General features: G+C 39.3%; 3 protein-coding genes across 3 annotated transcripts; all 3 read right to left on the reverse strand.

Annotated features, from left to right (window-relative positions):
- Window positions 1-3480: 3480 nt before the first annotated feature.
- LOC133725038 (uncharacterized) lies at window positions 3481-5252 on the reverse strand. The gene is made up of 2 exons (XM_062152054.1): window positions 5064-5252; window positions 3481-4485 (listed from the first exon to the last, which is right to left on the reverse strand). Exon 2 carries the CDS (start codon window positions 4451-4453, stop codon window positions 3707-3709), a length of 747 nt encoding a protein of 248 aa, XP_062008038.1. The 5' UTR covers window positions 4454-4485; window positions 5064-5252; the 3' UTR covers window positions 3481-3706.
- A 7078-nt stretch (window positions 5253-12330) lies between these two features.
- LOC133738412 (uncharacterized) lies at window positions 12331-13108 on the reverse strand. The gene is made up of 4 exons (XM_062165953.1): window positions 13012-13108; window positions 12816-12885; window positions 12613-12711; window positions 12331-12480 (listed from the first exon to the last, which is right to left on the reverse strand). Exons 1-4 carry the CDS (start codon window positions 13068-13070, stop codon window positions 12382-12384), a joined length of 327 nt encoding a protein of 108 aa, XP_062021937.1. The 5' UTR covers window positions 13071-13108; the 3' UTR covers window positions 12331-12381.
- A 6516-nt stretch (window positions 13109-19624) lies between these two features.
- On the reverse strand, window positions 19625-21309 carry LOC133728851 (uncharacterized). Its single transcript, XM_062156283.1, has 3 exons — window positions 21237-21309; window positions 20805-20881; window positions 19625-20521 (listed from the first exon to the last, which is right to left on the reverse strand). Exon 3 carries the CDS (start codon window positions 20519-20521, stop codon window positions 19625-19627), a length of 897 nt encoding a protein of 298 aa, XP_062012267.1. The 5' UTR covers window positions 20805-20881; window positions 21237-21309.
- Window positions 21310-23018: the final 1709 nt, after the last annotated feature.

Below are 23018 nucleotides of genomic sequence, written 5' to 3' on the forward strand. Positions count from 1 at the left end.
GCTCAATATATTGACATGACAAATATGGATATAAATGAAAGCAAGCACTTGATCCATAATGATTTATTTTGAAAAATAAAGCTCATAAGACCCAAACATGCTTTCTAGCCCACATTTATATTAAGCTCAAGTTCATCATTGGTGTTGGAAGGAACCTAAAAGAACACACACACAAAACTAGAAAAGAAAAGACTTTTTTTTTTTTTTTTTTTTTTTTTTTTATATAATTCAAATTCAACACTTAGGTACGGGAACAGGGAGTCTCGATGTGCAATGAGACTGAAACAGCTACCCTTTTTCAAGACTATGTTTAATCCAATATACCTTAGTGTATCACAATATCAACTAAAACACACACAATCCAATATCAACTATTTTGCAATTTTTTTTTTTTTTTTTTTATATACTAACTACTAAAAACACAATAAAGCAATAATCTTTCCCCCATACTTAATTCATGCATTTTCCTCAATGTATAAACAAATATAAAGCATGCAAAGCATAAATCAAGCATAGAAGAGAAAGTTAACGCAACGAAACCTAAAACAACTTAAAATTCATGAAAATAAAATAGAAGGAAGAGTTCAAGAGAGCAAATCTGTGTTTGATGGCTCCTCCACAGCTACAGTTGAAATGGGTTGCCTCCCATGCAGCGCTTAATGTTTAAAGTCTTTCAGCCTAGACTTATACCTCCATTTACTCCTTTGGAGGAGCGGTATGCGGGCGAGTAGCAGCCCTCTTGCTGGTTTCAGCCTCCGGAGGAGGGTCCTCATGGTGTGATGCGGTAGAGTCCTTGCGAGGAAATCCAGGAGGATAACTCTGCAAGTTATTGACTTCTTGAGCAAGCTTGTTTATTGCAGTGTGACAGCGGATCAAAGAGAGGTTCATCTCAGAGATGTAATCGATCATGCATGTGACTCTCCAATCTGTCACCATAATACCATCGCGGAGAGAGGAACGCAAATCATCAATCGAATCCGACAAGCTTTCCAGGGTGGCCACAGGCCGAGGAGCATGAGCAGCTGGTGAGGAAGAGGACTCTCCGGGATGCAATTTGGGAGAGCGACGAGGCAGAGGAGGGGGACTGCGGCTACGCTCACGTATAGGACGATGGTCCCCAGGACGAGTGAGGCCAGCTCTAGCGGCCGCTTGACGACCTTCTTCCTCCAAAGAGAGAACATGGCGTTGATTGACGCCCATGCGAGCAGTAACCCTGGTTCGAACCATGATGAAGGAGAAGGAATTTGAAAAGGCACACAGTTTGAACAAAGCTTCTCCGGGAAAGAGAAGGGTTATGACAGTTCACAGCCCAAGAAACACGTATGCACATGAACAACTCCCCCACGCGTAAATATTCCTTTCTTTTCCGTGATTTACGGTAATTAGATCTGCTTTCGGCTGTAGCTTGTCTGTTGTAGCTCCTCGAGATCCTCTCAGTCCCCTCACACGCTCTCCACGCGCCAACAGCTTTTCCGTGTTTTCAGGCGACTTTAATCCAACGCGTAGAATGAATCTCAGAGATCGTCCATCCAACGGTGGAGATCTGCTTACCTTGTTCTATAAATAGGTGCATCCTGGAGAAAAACTGTTCACACCAAAGAAAAGAAATTTTCCCCAGCCATTCTCTCTCAAACTCTTCAACCGTCCTCTCGAAACTCAAATCCTTTTTTCATCAATTTCAATCCTTCTTCTCCCGATCTTCTCTTCCATCTGGTAGATTCAATCTCTTCTTTTCTCTGAACTTTCAGATCTCCAACACCCCTTCATCGACCTTAATCCTTCTAAGGTCAATCTCCCACAAACACTCAACAACTTTGTTCTTCAATTTACACTTCCTCTCAACTCATCACCATGGAACCACGAACTCTGCAACTAATGGAGCTACCAACCCAGCAACAAATCGAGGATGTAGGAAACAACCAAGCAGCCGGGAGTAGTGCCAACACGGATTTCTGGTGAAGCCGTACCAGGTGGATTCCTACTCCAGATCAAATAAGAATCCTCAAGGATCTTTACTACGACAAGGGAGTTAAGTGCCCAACTACAGAGCACATTCACGAGATCTGTCTCCAGCTGAACCAGTATGGACAGGTTGAGGGCAAGAACATTTATTTTTGGTTCCAGAACGTCAGGGCTCGAGAGAGGCAGATGAAGAGGTGTAATCAGGCTGCTCAAGTGCCCATGGGAACTAGTTCTCCTGGTACTGGTGGATCCATTGATCTCAATTTTGGGTCCACTGGTTCTACTGGTGCTGGTGGATCCATCGACATCAATTTTGGGCCAGCTGGTGGATCCATTGACATCAATTTTGGGTCCACTAGTTCCACTGGTGCTGGTGGATCCATTGATCTCAATTTTGGGCCAGGCAGTGTTGACCCGTATTTCTCCTCACCCTTCACTACTAGTACTAGTACTACTTTCTTTGGCAGGAATGAAGAACAAACTTCCATGGAACAACGAGGAGAAGATCACCAGGAGATTGAAACCCTTCCACTGTTCCCCATGCACGATGAGGACATTGGCAACAAGAAGACTCCTTCCGAGGGAGGTAGCAGCTATGATGATTACTCAGGTGGCGGCTACAACGGTGGCTCTCGCATTGTTCTTGAGCTCAGCCTCAACTCCTCCGGATCTGCTGACATGGCTTAGTTACAATTTTATTTTGTAAATATATGTAAATTAAATTTTTTTTTTTTTTTTATTTTTTTTTTTTTTGTAAATAAGACTGAATGAATGTTTTTTTTTTTTTTATTTATTTATTTATTTAATCATAAAACAATAACACACAATCCCCCCACACTTGAACTTAACATTGTCCTCAATGTTACAAAGTATTTTCTTGAAAGCAATTTCAATGAAAAGTCCAAGTATGAAAGAAAAACACAAGTTATTTATAAAACAAAAAGAAACAAGTAAATAATCACAAATTGAAATTAGAGACAAGAGTAAATAATGACAAGAGTAAGTTAGAGATTTCTCCCCCTTGAAGTCCATGAATTCCAAGCAAGACACCAACATATAACCAACAAGGCAAGGGCCTTGCAATCCAACTCCAATAGTGCCAAACATCGTCATTGAGCAAGAAATTCTCCATCAAGAATCAACATCAAACCCAACATTATTCAAACAACAAAGTGAAGAAGAAAACAAAAGTACCAACATGCTTCAAGAATATGATCGTGAATGAACAAATGCTTAGCCATAAAATGTTGCAAAAATGGCTAAAAGCAATATGAAGCTATAACTAAAATGAAGCCCCCCCCCCTAAAACATTAGGGGTTACAAAATAAAACCGAGAAATAAAAAGTGTACTAAACACAGCTAACAATAATTGACTAAAAGAACTAAACAAACAGCAAACAAAGTCTTCAAGCATCCCCCCCATCATCGTCATTGCCATTCTCATCATCATCAACATCCATGTCGCCAGAAGGTGGTACAAAGGAGGGACCCATAGGAGCCGGTGGAGATCCCATCAAATCAAGCCGAGCCATGATAGTACCAATTCCTCTCATTATTTCCTCATTTTGACGGATTTGAAGGCGTGCCAATAATCTAGCATCCCGACCTTTCAAAGTTGAAATGTCAAAGGAACTCAAAGAAAAGCTAGTGGGAATGCTAGATGGAGTGGGAATGGAGGAAGAAGATGGGGTACCATGTCTAGCATTGGTAATTTGGGCCTCACTCCTAAGAATGGCTTCATCATCTAATGGAGAATAAGCCTTGAGCCACTTATCGTCACGTGACATTTGTGGAACCTTTTGGTCTTACAAATGCGTGAGATGAGACAAGGAAAGACTAATTGGCTCCTAGGCGAACCATAAGCACACGAAATGATGGCCTCATAGATAATAAGGGCAAATGAGATAGGAATCTCATTCGCTACCATAAGAACAAGAATGTTGCCACCAACCGTAGGGATCTCGGACTTTTGGGTGTGAGGACTAATATTTCTCCTAACAAATTGCCAAAAGGTTCGATAAGGTTGAGGAAAATCACCTTGATGAACTTTTTGGCCAACTCTACTCTTATATGCATCTTTACTCTCTAGCACATGCTCCGCAAGATAAGGTAGTGTTAACGCATTGTATTTGTCCTCAAATTTTTCTATTTCATCCTCCGAAATATGTGGCAAATCAAGAAAATCTTGGATGAATGCCGGACTGAGTGTGATTTGCTTCTTTCGAATCTTAACCACAACTTCCTTAATAGTAGGCTTAGCCGGAGGAAAACCCCTATAGAAGTCTCTAACACAACTTTCATCAAATGCATCATTTTTGGAAGCTAAGTTGGTCAACCCTCTAGATGAAATATAAGCCCTAAGAGTGACAAGAGGAGGATAGGAGGTGGCTCTAACCAAGTCAACATTCCGTTCAGAATGAATCTTCCTCACGGGGCCGGAGGAGGATTCTTCCCTAGGCCTCTTGCTCGCTTCGGTTTGACGTCTTGACATCTTGGCTAGATGAGCGATGATGAGTATGATACCTAAAAACAAGAACAATTACACACAAACATTTTTAGAAAGCAACCTTTGAACAAGAGAACAACTCAAGTAACTATGACTATTGCGAACACAAAATTCACTATGGGTTACCAAATTCCTAACCACCACCATCAAATTCATCATGAAATTAAAGCAAATTGAGGTAAGAATCCAACAATCACATAAACAAATGGCAAGGAAACAATGGTAAAGTTAGGATTTAAAGAATCATGGCAATCATCACAATATCAAAATTCTTGAAGCTCATTGACTAGATTCCATTAACCCATAACTAAACAATCAAGAAACAAGAAACTAAAAGCAAAAACAACAACAATCAAAGCAAAAGAAAATCTGGAAAAACAATCAAAGCAAAAGAAAATCTGGAAATCTAGGATTCTAGAAAATCTGGAAATTTAGCTATGGTGCCCAACATCTAAATCATCAAGTTTCAACAAAAGAACACCAAATTCCATCAATCCATAACTCTAACAACCTAGAATTAACCTACAATATGAACAAAATCGGAATGTACACCTTCAACACACAAGAAGTTCAAAGTTAAGAGATAGAGCTTTACCTCTTGGAGAAAGCTCAAAAGCTTCACCAAAGACTCAAGAACACCTAGAAATCTAGAGAGAAACCCGAAAATCCCACAAAAACCCAAGTTTTTGGCTTGAAGTTGAGTGAAAGATGAAGGAGAATGGAGGAGGAAGATGATGAATAGTACACCGTAGAGAGAGGGTCGAACTGGGTAGAAAGAAATAAGAAAGAAAGCAGGGAGAAAGAGAAAAGAAGAGAAGAGAAGAAAAAGAACTTTAAAATCTGGCCCGAATTTTTTTTTTTTTTTATTTTTATTTTTTTGAAGTGGCTTGAGATCGATCGTTCCAATTGGACGATCGATCGTTTTGAAATTGTGAACTCTCTGCCTCTTTCAGCGATCGATCGCACCAAATGGTGAGATCGATCGTTTATTCAATTTTTTTTTTTTTTTTTTTTTTTTTTTTTTTTGGGAATGGCTTGAGATCGATCGTTTGGAAGTGAAGATCGATCGTTTCTGATTTCAAAACTCTCTGTGACTCTTAAACGATCGATCGTTTGGAAGTGAAGATCGATCGTTTGCTCTGTTTTTTCAAAACCACTCACCAAACTTAAACTTTTAACACTACAAACAACTAAGTAAACATGAAAATGAAAGATGTAAGTAAAGGATTATGAGAAACTCCCCCTTGAAGACCACGGTTTCCATTATAAACACCTCCAATCACCAAGCAAACAATACCGAAGTCTTGCCACCAAGCTTGTCATCTTTGGTGTTACTCCAAGAGTTTTCTTTCTCCTTCGTCTTGCATCAAGAGCATGGCTACCCCCAAGTAGGGCTTTGCTTTAAGGACATCTTGCCGGTCCGTTGACTCTCCAAATCAATGAAGAGGAACAAGAGGAGCATCCATGAAGTACATGACCTCCTCTTCAACTCCCAAGCTACCAAGCAAGTAAGGCTTCAATCGGTGGCCATTAACCTTGAATGTGCTCTCATTACTTGGGTTCTTGATCTCAATGGCACCATGGGGAAAGACTTTCACAACTTCAAAAGGGCCATACCACCTTGATCTAAGTTTTCCGGGAAAGAGTTTGAGCCTTGAGTTATAGAGAAGAACAAGTTGTCCTTCCTCAAATGTCTTCTTGATCAACTTCTTGTCATGATAGGCCTTGGTTCTCTCCTTGTATAGCTTGGCATTCTCATATGCCTCCATTCTAATTTCGTCAAGCTCACATAGATCAAGTTTCCTCTTCTCTCCTGCCTTAGCAAGATCAAAATTGAGCTTCTTGATAGCCCAATATGCTTTATGCTCCAATTCCACAGGCAAATGACATGCTTTTCCATAAACTAACCGATAAGGTGACATGCCAAGTGGAGTCTTGTAGGCGGTCCGATATGCCCAAAGAGCATCTCCAAGTTTGGTGCTCCAATCTTTCCTTGTGATCCCCACAATCTTCTCTAGAATGCTCTTGATTTCTCGGTTTGAGATTTCAACTTGACCACTTGTTTGGGGATGGTAGGGAGTGCCAACCTTGTGCTTGATGTCATACTTCTTGCATAGAGCTTCAAAATGCTTGTTGAGAAAGTGGGATCCTCCGTCACTTATGATGGCTCTTGGAGTGCCATACCTTTGAAAAATGTTCTCTTTGAGGAACTTGAGCACAACATTGTGATCATTCTTGGCACTTGCAATTGCTTCTACCCACTTAGAAACATAGTCAACTCCAACAAGGATGAATTGGTTGCCATAAGAGCTTGGGAATGGTCCCATGAAGTCAATACCCCAACAATCAAAAATTTCTACTTCCATGATGTTGGTGAGGGGCATTTGATTCCTTGAAGCAATGTTACCACTTCTTTGGCATCTATCACAAGCACTAACATAGGCATGTGCATCTTTGAAAAGAGTAGGCCAATAAAAACTGCAACTTAGTACCTTGAATGCCGTCTTCTTCCCTCCAAAATGACCTCCACAAGCAAGTGTATGGCAATGAGAAAGGATACTAGGAACCTCCTCTTGAGCTATGCATCTTCTCAACATTTGATCCTTGCCAAACTTGAACAAATATGGGTCATCCCACAAATAATGGCGTGCTTCCTTGAGGAATCGCTTCCTTCCTTGATAATCAAGCTCACTTGGAATGTACTTCCCTTCACTTGCATGGTAGTTCACCAAATTAGCAAACCATGGGAGCTCTTTGACATTGATATTGAACAATTGCTCATCCGGAAAAGTGTCCTTCAAAGGAATGGAGGAGTCATCACCTCCTTCAACCAATCTTGACAAATGATCCGCCACTTGGTTTTCTTTTCCCGGTTTGTCTTTGATCTCAATATCAAACTCTTGCAACAACAAAATCCATCTTATCAATCTTGGCTTAGCCTCTTTTTTTGACAAAAGATACTTCAAGGCACTATGATCCGTGTGCACAACAACTTTGGTACCAAGCAAATAGCTTCTAAACTTCTCAAGAGCAAAGATAATTGCAAGAAATTCTTTCTCCGTTGTGGTGTAGTTAATTTGTGCATCATTCAAGGTACGACTAGCATAGTAAATAGCACGAAGTACCTTTTCCTTCTTTTGAGCCAAAACCGCTCCCATAGCATAATCCGAAGCATCACACATTAACTCAAAAGGAAGAGACCAATCCGGTGCAATCATGATAGGAGCTTGAGTGAGCATCACCTTGATTGTCTCAAATGCTTTCAAACAATGTTCATCAAACACAAAAGGAGCTTCTTTGGCTAGCAAATCACAAAGAGGCTTAGAGATCTTGGAGAAATCCTTCATGTACCTTCTATAGAAACCGGCATGTCCAAGAAAACTTCTAATTGCTTTGACATTATGTGGAGGTGGTAACTTAGAAATGAGCTCCACCTTGGCCTTGTCAACTTCCATTCCTCTTGCACTCACCACATGCCCAAGAACAATCCCCTCATTCACCATGAAGTGGCACTTCTCCCAATTCAAGACTAAGTTGCAATCTTCACATCTTTGAAGCACAAGTGCCAAATGGTGTAGGCATTGATCAAATGAATCCCCAAAGACACTAAAGTCATCCATGAACACTTCAATGAATCTCTCCACCATATCACTAAAAATGGAAATCATGCACCTTTGAAAAGTTGCCGGTGCATTGCACAAACCGAATGGCATTCTTCTATAGGCAAAGGTACCATATGGACAAGTGAAGGTAGTCTTGTCTTGGTCTTCTGGAGCAATGGGGATTTGATTGTAGCCACTATACCCATCAAGAAAGCAATAATACTCATGGCCGGCAAGTCTTTCTAGCATTTGATCAATGAATGGCAATGGAAAGTGATCCTTTCGTGTGGCATTATTGAGCTTTCGGTAGTCTATGCACACTCTCCACCCATTTGCCACTCTTTGAGGGACAAGCTCTCCTTTATCATTGGCCACAACCGTTATGCCACTCTTCTTAGGAACCACTTGAACCGGTGACACCCACTTTGAATCGGAAATGGGGTAGATGACACCAACATCAAGTAGCTTCATTACTTCCTTCCTCACTACTTCTTGCATTGGAGGATTGAGCCTCCTTTGTGGATCCCTCCTAGGCTTCATATCATCTTCAAGGAGGATCTTATGCATGCACATACTTGGACTTATGCCTTTGATATCAGCAATAGTCCAACCAATGGCCTCCTTGTGTTCATCCAACATTCTAAGTACCTTTTGTTCTTGCAAAGCACTCAAACATGAAGAGATAATTACGGGCAACTTGTGGTTTTCACCAATAAAAGCATACTTTAAATGAGAAGGAAGTGGTTTCATGTCAAGAGTAGGAGGATATTTAATTGATGGAAGTAAAGGAGTAGAGTTAGCAAGAGGTATCTCAACCTTTGGTTGCAAATGTGGAGTGCAAGGCCTTAAGGCTTCAAGTGTAAGCTCGGCTTCTCTGGTTGCCTCCTCAATGAACTCTATGCCATTATGATGCAAACATGTCTCCAATGGATCTTGAGATGCATTTTCAATGAAAGTTTTCTCCACCATCTTGTCAATACCATCCAAAACGTCAATCCGGAAACAATCATAGGCATTTGATGGCTTACTCATTGCATCAAAGATTCTAAAATCAATGGTAGTATCATGAACGGTCATGGTCATCAACCCCTCCTTGACATCAATCTTAGTACCGGCGGTTGCCATAAATGCTCTCCCAATGATGATAGGCAACTCCTTCTCATGGAGAGGAGCCTCTTCCATGTCTAGAATGATGAAATCGGCCGGTAGGATCAAGTCTTGTACCTTCACAAGAACATTTTCCACAACCCCTCTTGGGTAAACAACACTCCTATCCGCCATTTGCAAAGAGATAGCAATGGGCCGGATTTCACCAATTCCAAGAGACTCATAGATACTATAAGGCATTAAGTTGATACTAGCACCCAAATCCATCAAAGCTTTATCAAAGAAAGTTTTACCTATCTTGCATGGAACGGTGAATGAACCCGGATCTTTCAACTTTGGTGGAAGCTTCCTTTGCAAAACCGCACTAACTTCTTCACTTAGACACACTTTCTCATCCTTCTCAAACTTCCTCTTGTGGGTACATAGCTCCTTGAGAAACTTGGCATATGTAGGAATGGTTTTGATTGCATCCAAAAGAGGGATGTTAATCTCCACCTTCCTAAATAAATCAAGGAACTCTTTCTTCACCTTCTCATTCTTTTGCTTCAATACCTCTTTCCTTTGAAATTGAGGATAAGGAAGGGAAATTTCTTTCTCTTGAACTATCTTCATAGGAGGATTGAAGGTGATACCTCTTTTGAATGGCCTTTCTGTTGGAGTAGATGTAGAGCCTTCTTTGTCATGAGTTCCGACCTTGACATTAAATTCGTTCTTCAAGGCTTCCTCTTGCACTTCTTCTTCTAAGGCTACTCTCAAACCCAAAGGCTTGTCAAAGGCATTCATCTTGTCATTCAAAGCTTCTTCTTCACCATCATTAAACCCCAAGATGACTTCTCCATGTGACAATTCTCTTGCCTTACCCTTTTCTCTCTTTTCAAAACCAGGTGGCTCCCTTGGAGTTACAACTTCCTCATTTTTAGGCATGTACACATTGTTCTCAACTTGCCTCCCACTTCTCAAAGTAGTAATGGCTTTGGCTTCATGCCTTGGGTTGTTCTCCACTTGGCTTGGAAACACACCTTGCTTCCTTTGGCTTAACTCTTGGGCTAGTTGTCCCATTTGTATCTCAAGCTTGCTCATGCTTTGGTGAAGGACATTAATCTTCTCATCTTGTTTTGCTTGAGTACCCTTGTTCTCCACAAAGAAATTCATCAACATGTCTTCAACACTAGGCTTCTTCAATGACTCTTGAGGTGGTACTATAGGTTGTGGTTGAGGTGGAGGTTGATAAGGTGCCCTTTGGAATTGATTGTTGGCTCCTTGATTGTTGTAGTTGGAGGAGCTTGCACCTTGATAGCCACCACTAGACCTTTGAAAACCTTGGCCTTGCTCACGATTGCCAAACCCTTGATCTCGGTTTTGGTTGCCTCCCCACCCAAAGTTGGGGTGGTTTCTCCATCCGGGATTGTAGGTGTTACTATATGGATCATTTCTTGGCCTTGGTTGGAAACCAACTTGGTTGCATTGCTCCATATCAACTTGAAGTGCACCTCCTCTTGGACAAAGCATTGTCTCATGTTGATCACTCTCACAAATTAAGCACACTTGCTCAACCATCTTGCTCGACATAGGTTGGAGTTGCTCCCGGTTTCCTTGAGCATTAAGAATCAAGTCTAGCTTCTTATTCATGTTGGTCTCAATCCTCTTCAACTCAATTTGCATTTGAGTATTTGGTGAATCCATCTCATACATACCTCCTCTTCTGTGTTGATCCTTCAAAATGACATTGGCTTCTTTCACCGGTCTTCTATCACTTTGATTATCATAGAGTTGGGATGACTCGGCTAACGAGTCAAGAACACTTTCCGCTTCGATCTCATTCTTCTCCATGAAGCTCCCTTGACAAGCATTGTCAATTCTTCTCTTGGTATCTTGGCTTGACCCATTGTAGAAAGTGCTCAATAACAACCATTTCTTGACACCATGATTAGGGCAATTTTGCTCCATGTCTTTGAATCTCTCCCAAGACTCGTGAAACAATTCAGATGGAAACTCTTGGAAAGTCATGAGTAAGTTCCTTAATGCATTGCTCTTTGATGGTGGAAAGTACTTCTTGAGGAATGCGGCTTTCATGTTATCCCATGAATTGATACTTGCCGCCGGAATCTTGTACAACCAATCTTTGGCCTTATCCTTCAATGAGAAAGGAAAAAGCCTTAGCCTAAGGTTGTCTTCATCAATACCATTGAGTTGGACCGTTGAGCAAACTTCATTGAATAGCTTGATGTGCCTAAATGGATCACCGGTGAAGCCACCATCAAAAGCCGGTAGAAGTTGCAAGGTACCACTACTACAGAAATTGAAACAGACGACGGGCAAAAACTGTCGTCTGATATGGATGCTGACCGTCGTATATCGAGGCGCCGTCTGATGAAGGTTGATTATAGGGAACCGTCGTGTGAAGGGATCGGCAGCATGTCGGCAGCATGTCGGCAGCATGCTGGCAGTCTGTCGACAGCATTAGCTGTTGTGTGACTATTCTTCAGACAACGGGCGACTTTAAAAACTGTTGTGTGATTGCGATTCAGATGTCGCTTTATTTTATGGCCGTTGTGTGAGTTTTATTCACACAACGCTCTTTACAAAGCATCCGTTATCTGTTTTGAGTTCAGGCCACAGTTGTTATTTTGTGTCCGTTGTGTGACTTGTATTCACACGACTCTTTTTTTATAAGCATATGTTGTCTGTTTTGAATTCAGACGATGGTTGTTTATTTTTGTGCGCGTTGTGGGACTTTCATTCACACGACTCTTTTTTTATAAGCATATGTTGTCTGTTTTGAATTCAGACGATGGTTGTTTATTTTTGTGCGCGTTGTGGGACTTTCATTCACACGACTCTTTTTTTATAAGCATTGCATTGTCTGTTTTGAATTCAGACGACAGAAAATTAGCCAAATGTAGGCTTTCACACGACACGCCGAAATCAGAAATTACCAAATGAACAGTAATTAGATTAATATATAATTTTATCTAATATTGTTATAATCCACATAATTGTACCTAAATGGATTAGACAATGCAAAATAAGGAGCACATCTATATATGCTACTCCAATAGCAAAAGAAGGAGCACGTGCATCTGTATATGCTACTCCAATAGCAAAATAAGTGAAGAAATGTACTTTAAATTGTCACTTCAGACCACAAAAACACATTTCTAGCCTATTTCACTTCTGAGCTTCTAGGCCATGAGCAACTGCAGACTACAACTTGAGGATGTTCTTCACCACATAACTTGCGAGCTCATTACGCACTTCATCAATTTCCACTTGACAATAAACATGGTTGGCTCTCCTACCCCACTGTAACAGTTTAAAAATTACAAATTTAAACTCATGCCATGCCATTTGATAAACTGAAACAATACTACTTTGAAAACTAAAAGCAAACATGCAGACTCTGTCATTTTCAAAATGAAAAGTTTCATGAGTTACCTTATCTGCAAAACCCAAGTTTGTATCATATATGATGTCCCTCATATATCTCATCACAAAATAGCCGCACTGTTTGTCGTTTGGCTGTGATGGAATACCCTAAAAAAATACACAACGTGCACCATCAATCAACAACATACATATATATACTAATTATTGACTGAATTATTATTCAAAAGGAAATAAATATATTTAACACATACTGCCATGTTCTTCCATTGAATAGAACCCCGTCCTTTCTTGTTGCGGTCCCCTCTAAACATTGATATGGCACTATATATAAGCAGACCAACATTAGAAAAGACCAACAATATATAATTAAGCTGACCAACAATAGAAAGGACCAGCATATATAGTGGAACAAACTTCTAGTGAACAATTCAGTTTCGAGCAACTTACGTGTCAACAATATCTTTCCATTCTCCGTTACCCCCAAGGCGTCTTTTTAATGGATCCATGTAATAGACAGTCTCATTGTCCGGATCAATCACAGTTAATATCCAATGAGCACTACAATTCATTCAAATCATTATAGGAAAATATCCATGTGCATGTAAAAGCGGCAATCATATGAATAACAAAGGTTTGGTTTAAGCACACATACGATGCATTGTAAGGCAACAAGAAAATCTGATTTGGAGAAGAACTTATCAGGCGATCTTTTATACTTCGGGACCTCGTTGTTGCACTCCCACACCCTATCTCACCAATCAATGCTGGGTCAATGAAACCAACCATGTCTAGCATCATAGACTCTTTTAGTACATCATATAAGTACCTAAAGCACAGGGAACATGCATACATCACATACTAATAAATTAATAACCAAGAAAGGTTCTGAACTTGGGACAACCATACATAAATATCATGGAACTTCATGTTAAAAAAATAAATTTACCTCATGTACAACACTATAAGGGTTCCTGTTACTTCTGCCATGTTTGCAAGCCTCTTAACATCCAAGTCAAGTAGATAGCTCTTAGCATTAATACCAAATACCCGCTCTTCTTTATAAAAGCAAACAGCTTTCCTATCTTTGAATCCTTCTTTTCCCCACTGACATAACTTCTGCAATGCGGCTGGCAAGCTTAATTCGAGTGACTGCAAGTCAAACTCTTCTTCTACATCTTCCGTAAACTGATTCCTTTTCTGCTTCCTACTTGCTTTACCACTTGCTTTTTTCTAAATGAAGAAACAAGACAGTTAACAATGGAAAAAACCTCACATTATCTAAATAAAAACTCACTGTTCATATACAAATATATTTACCTTTTCATCAAATATGATCAGGTTTTTCGGCCACATTACCCAGCTCCCCATAGCTTGCTTTACTGTCGTAATCTCATCTTCTACAACAAATGGAATCACAGCCTTTTCCTCCAAAGCAGCATAAACAGAAACACGTAATCTGTCATCTCCCAATGGAGTCCCATGACAAACTTCTAATGGACCATCGCTTGTCATAACCGTTGCAAGAGCAACAATATGGTCAGCTGAACCCAATGCTAACTTGCATTTCTTCTCAGTAGGATTTACCTACACCAACAATAAGTAAATAATAATACACATAATCATATGAACACAATGATATGCAGAAACTTGTGCAACAATGAAAGAACAATCAGTTTTGAGCATGAGTTGTCAATCTACAAATTTTGATTGCTAAACAATTCAACATACATACTATAATCGAAACCTAGCCACTAAATTACTGATCAAGGATTGAATCACACGTACATACAACTAGAACAATATGTAAATAATAATGCAACTAAATATACCTTTGTTCTTTTATCTAGCAAGGTCAAATCCACCGATTCCATTTCCTCATTATCATTTATCACCCCATCAACATGCACCTGATTCTTTCCGGCATTATCTTCATGGGCAACTTCTTCAATTGCTGCTTCAAAATCAATGTTGGACTTCTTGACCTTTGAAGTCTTCTTCCTCTGATTTTGCAGCAACTGTCTCTCCATCACATCCAACAGATTTGTCATTGCACCATCTTCCACAACATTGTCTTGTTTGTTAGCAGCCTTGAGACATGAATCTACCGCATGTGAACAACTTGCTTGCCCAGATGTGTGGTCATTGACTACAACTTTTGCTTCTCCAACAGTGGTAACTACCTCATGGCTCCTTACATCAACTCTTGCTTCCAATTGTTCAATCCTAGAAAGCAAGAATGCCTTTTCAGATGCCATTATCTTTTCCCTCTCATGGGCTGCTATATTTTCTCTCTCTTCAGCCGCTATCTTTTCCCTCTCATGGGCTGCTATCTTTTCCCTCTCTTCAGCAACTCTCTTTTCCCTCTCTTCGGCCACTATCTTTTCTCTCTCTTCAGCATATATCTTCTCCCTCAACTCATCCTCCAACTTCTGTTTCTCTTCTTCAATTATCTTCCTCACACTTTGTCTCATTGACTCATTAACGCTCTCCTTTCTGCGTTTTGGGAGGTGGAAGTATCCATTTGGGTTACAAACATAACCCCCTATGCCTCTAACTCTGCCCCTGTGCTCTGGAGTCCCCAAAGCTAATGTCAGCACATCGGTACTTCCATTTACGGTCAGTTCGCCATCGCGTTCCTTACGTTTCAGTGTCTCCTACCATATGCAATATAGGTTTCAGGTTAAATTTAAGAAATTCAATAATGACACCAAACTAGAATAGCAAAATGAAACAAGTATAAGGTACATACAATTTTTTCAGCAGTATCTTTAATCACATCATGTTTAAAAGTTCCTTGTTTGGTTTGGCGTCCTTTGACCCAAAGCGTTGCTCTATCGATTTCCTCTTCTGGCACAGTTTTAGACTATATATATATCAAAAAAGCTCTATCAGTTTTACATTAAAATGATATATGATGTAGCCTTACAATTAAACATATCTGACACTTGTACTAACCAGCTCTTCTCTCAATCCCGCGTATCCCTTACGCGACATATGGTGATCATACACATTTTTGTGACGCCTTGCCTTTTGTTCCTCATGCATTTTCTGCATTTCATTTACATAAATAAGCACACATAAATACAATCAGTCTTTCTGAAATACAGTTAAAAATGCGATCAGTAAACTTACCAAAAATGAATCGCTTGTCCTTTCCTTTACAAAAACATTCCAATCATCAACAGTTATAAACCTATAGTCATCGGGGGGAAATTGTAAAGATTCAGGAGCATCCAAATATGGCAACACATACAATGTTGTGAGTCTTGACTTAAATTCTCTCCATTTCGTTCCAGCAGATTTTAAAACCATCTTCTTGCATTCAGGTCCCAATACGAATGACGTCTATATAAAAAGAACCATCAGTGCATAAATAATATTAGAACATGCTTCTAACATGAATGTGAATTAATAAAAACAAGCTTCAGTTGCATAAATAATATTAGAACATGCTTCTAACATGAATGTGAATTAATAAAAACAAGCTTCAGTTGCATAAATAATATTACAACATGCTTCTAACATGAATGTGAATTAATAAAAACAAGCTTCACTAATAATTAATCAACCCTTACCAGAACGGTCTCCCAAAGATTGCTTTTTTTTGTCTTCGATACTTTAGGCCAAGATACTATTGAAATTGGGATATTAGTCCTTGCCAAAACACCGATGTAGGATTGCAATGCATCTGCATTATTCCCTATTGGATCCCCATTCTTATCAAACTCGACTATAAGTCTCTTCTTTAGAATCCTGCTCGTTGTCATCCTTGACATTGTAACGCGGTGACGCTTGAGCAACTTAAGCCCTCCAGTACATCCATCATCCTCCTCCTGCGTCTTCTTCTTCCCGCGCTTCTTTGATTTACTCACACTTGCAGCAGAATTATTTGAAACAGATTCCCTATCCTTGGTCTTTGAAGACTTCGACTTCCTTACTTTATGTGTTTTTGAAGTCTTCTTTGTTGGATTTGAGACAGCCTTTGAATGCACCATTATCTATACCAAGCAAAAAACAATCAGTTGTAACTTAGCAACAATCCATTTTATATGCTGCCACAAAGTTTAAGCATTCAACAAAATATCTTATCAACCCCATTAAATTAAGCAAGTTCAGATAATCAATTGTAGAGTTGAATTGACTTACCTTGTTTTGCAATTAAAATTTTCCAGCAGCTTTTTGAGCTCCCTTTCTCTCTCACCCTTGCAATCAACCACAAGTTTCCTGCCAAAATGTAACAAAAGGGGTACTTTAGTACAAAAGTTAAGCAAAATGGACGCTTACCTACTAATCATTTTAATAAAAACAAATCAGTCATCATCCAAGTACATTCAAATTTCATACTAATCATACTAATCATCCAAGTACATTCAAGTAAAATCAAATCAGCCATAATCCAAGTATATTAACTTCAACATAAACATGAACAAACAACCATAAAAGGCACCGTAATATGAAATTCCTTACATTAACAAACATAATCATTCTTCAAATAACATTACAATGAGCAGTTCTATTATTCATTAACCAAAATAGTCTCATTGTCTGCTCTAATGTATCCTATTTCTCCATCTCCACTCTCAATAGATGGCATTCTATCAGTAAAGGGCTGGTGATCAATTATAGTGTCCCCAAGCTCATCATCATGAGCCAAGTCATTGTAATCCCTTTGTGGGACTCTTAGAACAACTGACCACCTAGGATCTACCGGATCTTGGACATAAAAAATTTGATAGACAGATGTAGCCAAAGCAAATATGTCATTTAGATGGCCTCTCCTATTCAAATTCACTAAAGTGAAACCAATGTCGTCCACCTTGACACCCTTTGAACTCTCAACCCAATCACACTTAAAGAGGGGCAGCCTAAACTTAGCATAATCTAGCTCCCAAATTTCATCTATCACCCCATAGAAGACCATATCGTCATCTACAGGTTTTCTGTCCCTAGCACTAGCAACAACCATAGCTTCAGCCTCTAGGTAAACGCCACTATTCTGACACACTCGAACATTGTCAAGTGACTTTGTGTAAAATTGAACTCCATCAATTTTGTAACTGTTGAATTTTGCTACTTCATGGCTTGGTCCATCTGCAATCCACCTAATTGTTTCAGATATGTTGCTTGCAGGATCATCCAGTTGTTGCCCCACCTGTAAAGATAAATTATTACTAAGTCAGGTCTACATAAACAAGCATCATTTAACTAATTGAAAGCAACTAACAAGATGATATAGAACTTGATACATCCCATGACTTACCCTTATCTTCACCCAATCTGCAAATGAATTGTTTTGTTTGTCCTTAAGCCACTTCTTATTCTTTTTGAACCTCGGAAAAGCTCTCTTCAAATATTCCGTATGCTCGCTGCAAACAAAAAGCCAAAGAAAAGTTGCAGGGTTACTTAGTGCTTATGAAGAGATTAATATTAAATATATAAAAGAGAAAAGCTAAACAAAAAGTTGGACTTACATAAAGTAGGTTCTGAACTCTTCGGTGTTTTGTAGAACACAAAGATGCGCTTGGTTGAACTCACTGCCATAGATAGAGGAGACTTTAGCACCAGAAGTCGGTTTGCACTCCTTAGAACGCTGTTTTGGAATTCCAATAGTTTGGTCGGACAATAAGCGTTCGGCTAAAAACTCCACAGCTTCTTCTGCAATATAATTCTCTGCTATACAACCCTCAGGCCGATTTCTATTGCGAACATAACCCTTGCAAACCTTCATGTATCTTTCAAAAGGATACATCCACCGATAGAAAACTGGTCCACATAATTCAACTTCTCTAACTAGGTGAACCGTCAAATGTACCATTATATCGAAGAATGAAGGGGGAAAATACTTCTCAAGCAAGCACAATGTCTCAACAATATCACTTTGAATTTTGGGCAGCTTAGATACCTCAAATGATTTGCTGCAAATCTCAGTGAAGAAAAGACATAATCTGATAACAGCAACTCTAACCGGTTTGTCTAATACAGCCCTTAATGCAACGGGAAGGAGTTGTTGCATTAACACATGACAATCATGAGACTTCATCCCACTAAGCCTTAGGTCATCCATTGAAACCAGATTATGAATGTTAGAACAGTAGTTTTGAGGGACCTTCATACAACAAAAACAACCACAAACTGATTTCTTCTCATCTAAGGTCAGATTCCAACTCGCTAATGGCAAGCGATTTTTTTTCGAACCATCAAGATTAGGTGCAAGTTCAGTTCTAATACCCATCTCAACCATATCCAAACGGGCCTTGATGCCATCTTTTGTTTTTCCTGGAATGTTTAACAATGTGCCTAAAAGACTGTCACAAACATTTTTTTCAATATGCATCACATCTAGGCAGTGGCGAACCGGAAGAAATTTCCAGTATTCAAGTTCAAAAAAGATCGACTTCTTCTTCCAACAAGGTCTATTTTCATCCTCATCACCCTTGTACGGAGGAGGAGGATGTTTCTTCCCAAACGGCCAAATTAACACTTCTTCTTCCATCCTTTTTAGAACTTCTTCTCCACTCAATGGAACAGGAGCAGCTTCAAGTTCTTGCTGGTTATCAAAAGCAGCCCGTTGCTTTCGGTAAGGATGATTTCTTCCTTTCCACCTTCTATGCCGTATATAAGCCATCTTCCCTCCATGGACCAGCCTCTTTGGTAATGTCTTTTCAAGACATATTGGGCATGCATTATACCCTTTAACAATGCTCCCAGACAAGTTACCATAGGCTGGAAAATCATTGATTGTCCAAAATAGTGCAGCCTTGAGAGTAAAATACTCGTTGCTGCAGGCATCATAAACTCCCTTTACTCCCTCCCAAAGAACCTTCAAATCATCGATTAATGGTTCTAAATAGACATCGATGTCATTTCCAGGTTGTTTAGGCCCGGAAATCAACAACGTTAACATCATATATTTTCTTTTCATACAAAGCCAAGGAGGGAGATTGTAGTTGACAAGAATGACTGGCCAACAACTGTATTTGCTGCTTAGGGAACTATGAGGATTAAACCCGTCTGACGATAGCGCAAGCCTAAGGTTTCTTGACTCCAAACCAAACTCAGGTCACTTCTCATCAACTGATTTCCAGGTCAACGCATCTGCCGGGTGACGCATTAACCCATCTTTCGGTCTATCAGTGGCATGCCAAGTCAAACTACTAGCTGTTTTTGTAGATTGAAACATTCTCTTAAACCTAGGAATTGGTGGAAAATACCAGAGTACCTTAGCGGGTACACCCTCTCTCTCCTTCGAATTTTTTCCAACTTTCCACCTAGAGACACCACAAGTAGGACAATTGATATTATCTGTGTACTGTTTTCTATACAAAATGCAGTCATTAGGACATGCATGTATCTTCCTATAATCCATCCCTAGTGCCCCCAAAGTCTTCTTGGCCTCGTACACAGATGTAGGAATTTCATTACCTTCGGGAAGATGCTCACCGAAAGCAATCAGCCAATCGGAATAAGCTGCATCGCTCATTCCATGTTTAGCTTTTAAATTATACAACTTCACCAGCACACTCAACTTTGTGAATCGTACACAGCCAGGGTACAATGGCTTATTTGCATCCTCAACAAACTCTTTAAAATCATTGCACTCTGATGAAAACTCATTGTCATCATCAGACCTATCCATTGTACAATCTACCCCAACATTCTCATCCACTGATTCAGATTCAATCGAACCTGAGGCTGAATCTTCACTACTACCCGAAGACGTATCTTCTTTCTCCCCATGCCACTTCCACACCTTATAAGTTTCATCAACCCCATTATAATACAGATGAGTCTTAATAACAGAGATGGGAAAGAAATCCATATTCCCACATTTTGAACATGGACAAGCGACATTGTTAGGATTTTTCGCATTTTCTAAAGCAAACTTCAAGAAACTTCCCACCCCTAACTCATAAGCTAAAGATCTTTTATCCGCATGCATCCAAGACCTATCTTCCATCTAAGCAAAGAAGACAACAATAAACAGACTATATCATTATGCTGTCCCTCTAAACACATATGCAAATACACAGCCTTCAAAATCCAAATCCATCATTAACCAAGCAAAAAACAATAAGTTGTATCTATAGTACTTATACTTTGCACAAAATATATACAAAAAATTCTTATCAACAACCCATTTTATATGCTGCCACAAAGTTTAAGCATTCAATAAAATATCTTATCAACCCCATTAAATTAAGCAAGTTCAGAAAATCAATTGTAGGATTGAATTGACTAACCTTATTTTGCTATTAAAATTTTCAAGCAGCTTTTTGAGCTCCCTTTCTCTCTCACCCTTGCAATCACCACAAGTTTCCTGCCAAAATTTAACAAAAGCGGTACTTTAGTACAAAAGTTAAGCAAAACGGACGCTTACCTACTAAGCATTTAAATAAATCACACTTATTGGACTGGAAGACAGTAATGACACTCATAGATCAACAAAATATCTAAACTTCTTGAGCTTACTTATAATAAGATCATTACTTAGTAAGAGCAGTATGCAAAACTGATGCAAATCACTATAAAATTGAACCAATATCAATATTTGATAAGCAATTTCAACCAGTAAGTGCAATGAATACATAGGGTTGATGTATCCTCATCAACTTCTCATTGTTCAATCATTAACCAACCAAATGAAAATAGAAAATCATGACCAGTAAAGTTACCGTGTTTAATCCCAAGCCCAAGGTACCAATACTCCATCTAAGCCTCCAACTCTTGCTGCACTTGAGAAAACCTACAAATAGAACAACAATCAAGTATCTTAGTTAGAATTTCAAATAGGAGATCAAAACGACACCTAAAGATGAACTACATGTGATCTGAACAATGTTCCTAAATTCCCCGTATCATTCAATCCAAATTAATAAAGCAACAAATATCAACTCATCTAGACCATAACATGCTCATTAGGTTGCTAAATTAATAACAAACCTCCAATAATAGACCCTCTCTACACTACTACAATCAATGAGATCTTTGAGGCTTGTATTAATCATCCATTTAAAATTCCCCCAATGGCACATTACATCTTTACTGAACAGAACTTTATTTTTTCGTAAATCTTTCCCCAAACTAATTATATTTTAAATCAGATAATTTTTTTTTTTTTCAAGCCATTAGTAACTTATCTTTCAAAAACTGCACTGTAAAAATAAATTAAGGTGTATGATCGAGCAGAGGTTCAATGTGGTTCAATAAAGAAAGAGACAATTAAAGATGGAGTGATGGAGGCAGACACTTTAGCTCAGACTTTCATAATGAATCCCCACACAAAAACATATCCAACTCAACTCATCCACCTGTCCCAACAACCATCATGCAACTCTTTAGTTCCAACCCCATCAAAATTTAAGCATATATATGCAGCTTTTTCATTCCTAGCTTAGCTAAAACCAGTTAATCAGACTCTTTGATTCAAATCAATCCAAACACGTGTAACCTTTAAATCCTTTACTTTACCTCTACATAACAGTAACAACTAGCTCTTACGAGTTGGAGAAGAATAAAATTCTGTGTTTGCATGTGTATGCCCGAACTGCTAGCCCAGTATTATAATAGCTCATACGGTGTTGTACCAGTTAAGAACAACAACTCAGATGATGAAATCAAATATTCAAATCTGCATCTCATTATCATCACCGCATGTATATACATATAAACAAAAATTTAAGCAACCCAGAAGATAATTAAACAGAATCAACATGGAGGAACAGAATCAAGCATATTCACAGATTATTAAAAAGCCGAAAGCTTAGCCCATGATAATTACACCAAAAAGATCAAAACTTGAGAGGACCCAACTGAAAACAAGGCGTAATAATCAAAACCCAGTTACAGAATCGAAGAGAATCAATCAAAAGAAACGATTTTGATACCTGAGGCTGCATGCGACGGGAACCAGTCCGAGAGGCTAAACTGGCCAATAGTGCTTCGCTCTAAGGGAATCGGCTCGATCCGGAGAGGCTAAACTGGCTCAATCTCAGTTCACCGGCTCAATCCCATTCGCAGAGAGATGAGATTGGTTAGAGAGAAGAATGAGGGTTTCGGAGAGTGAGGTTTTGGCTAGAGAGTGAGGATTTTCATTTTGGTTTGGGTCTGTCGAGATAGAGAGAAGAATGAGGGTTTGGGAGAGTGAGGTTTAGGGTAGAGGGTGAGGATTCTAGTTTTCGTCTGGGTCTGTCGACAGTGAGGCGACCAAGAGGAGGGCTTTGTTTTTGGGTGTGTCAATTGACAGTGAGACGGGTCAATTAAGATAGAGCGAGGCGCTAGCTGTCGAGAGAGGGTTTTGCTATTTTGTTATGTTTTTTGCTCCAAGTACTTGTTAGGGTTTCAGCTAGATTTGTGAGGCCCTAATGCCCTATCAATTTGGAAAAGGACTCACACAACAGATTTGTGTAAGAAGGTGGTCTGAATGAAGCCATTTAAATTTGGGGGTTGTATCCTAT

This window comes from Rosa rugosa, chromosome 1 (genome assembly GCF_958449725.1).
Source record: "Rosa rugosa chromosome 1, drRosRugo1.1, whole genome shotgun sequence".
In the NCBI taxonomy this organism is placed as follows: Eukaryota; Viridiplantae; Streptophyta; class Magnoliopsida; order Rosales; family Rosaceae; genus Rosa; species Rosa rugosa.

Excerpts from the sequence above, each read along its gene's own strand:
- LOC133738412 (XM_062165953.1), bottom strand. The coding sequence starts at position 13,070 with ATGGATCCATTAAAAAGACGCCTTGGGGGTAACGGAGAATGGAAAGAT. Across the intron at positions 12,712-12,815 it reads TTCAATGGAAGAACATGGCA|GGTATTCCATCACAGCCAAA; the intron begins GTATGTGTTAAA and ends GTATTTTTTTAG. Across the intron at positions 12,481-12,612 it reads ACTTGGGTTTTGCAGATAAG|TGGGGTAGGAGAGCCAACCA; the intron begins GTAACTCATGAA and ends AAACTGTTACAG.
- LOC133725038 (XM_062152054.1), bottom strand. The coding sequence starts at position 4,453 with ATGTCAAGACGTCAAACCGAAGCGAGCAAGAGGCCTAGGGAAGAATCC.
- LOC133728851 (XM_062156283.1), bottom strand. The coding sequence starts at position 20,521 with ATGGAAGATAGGTCTTGGATGCATGCGGATAAAAGATCTTTAGCTTAT.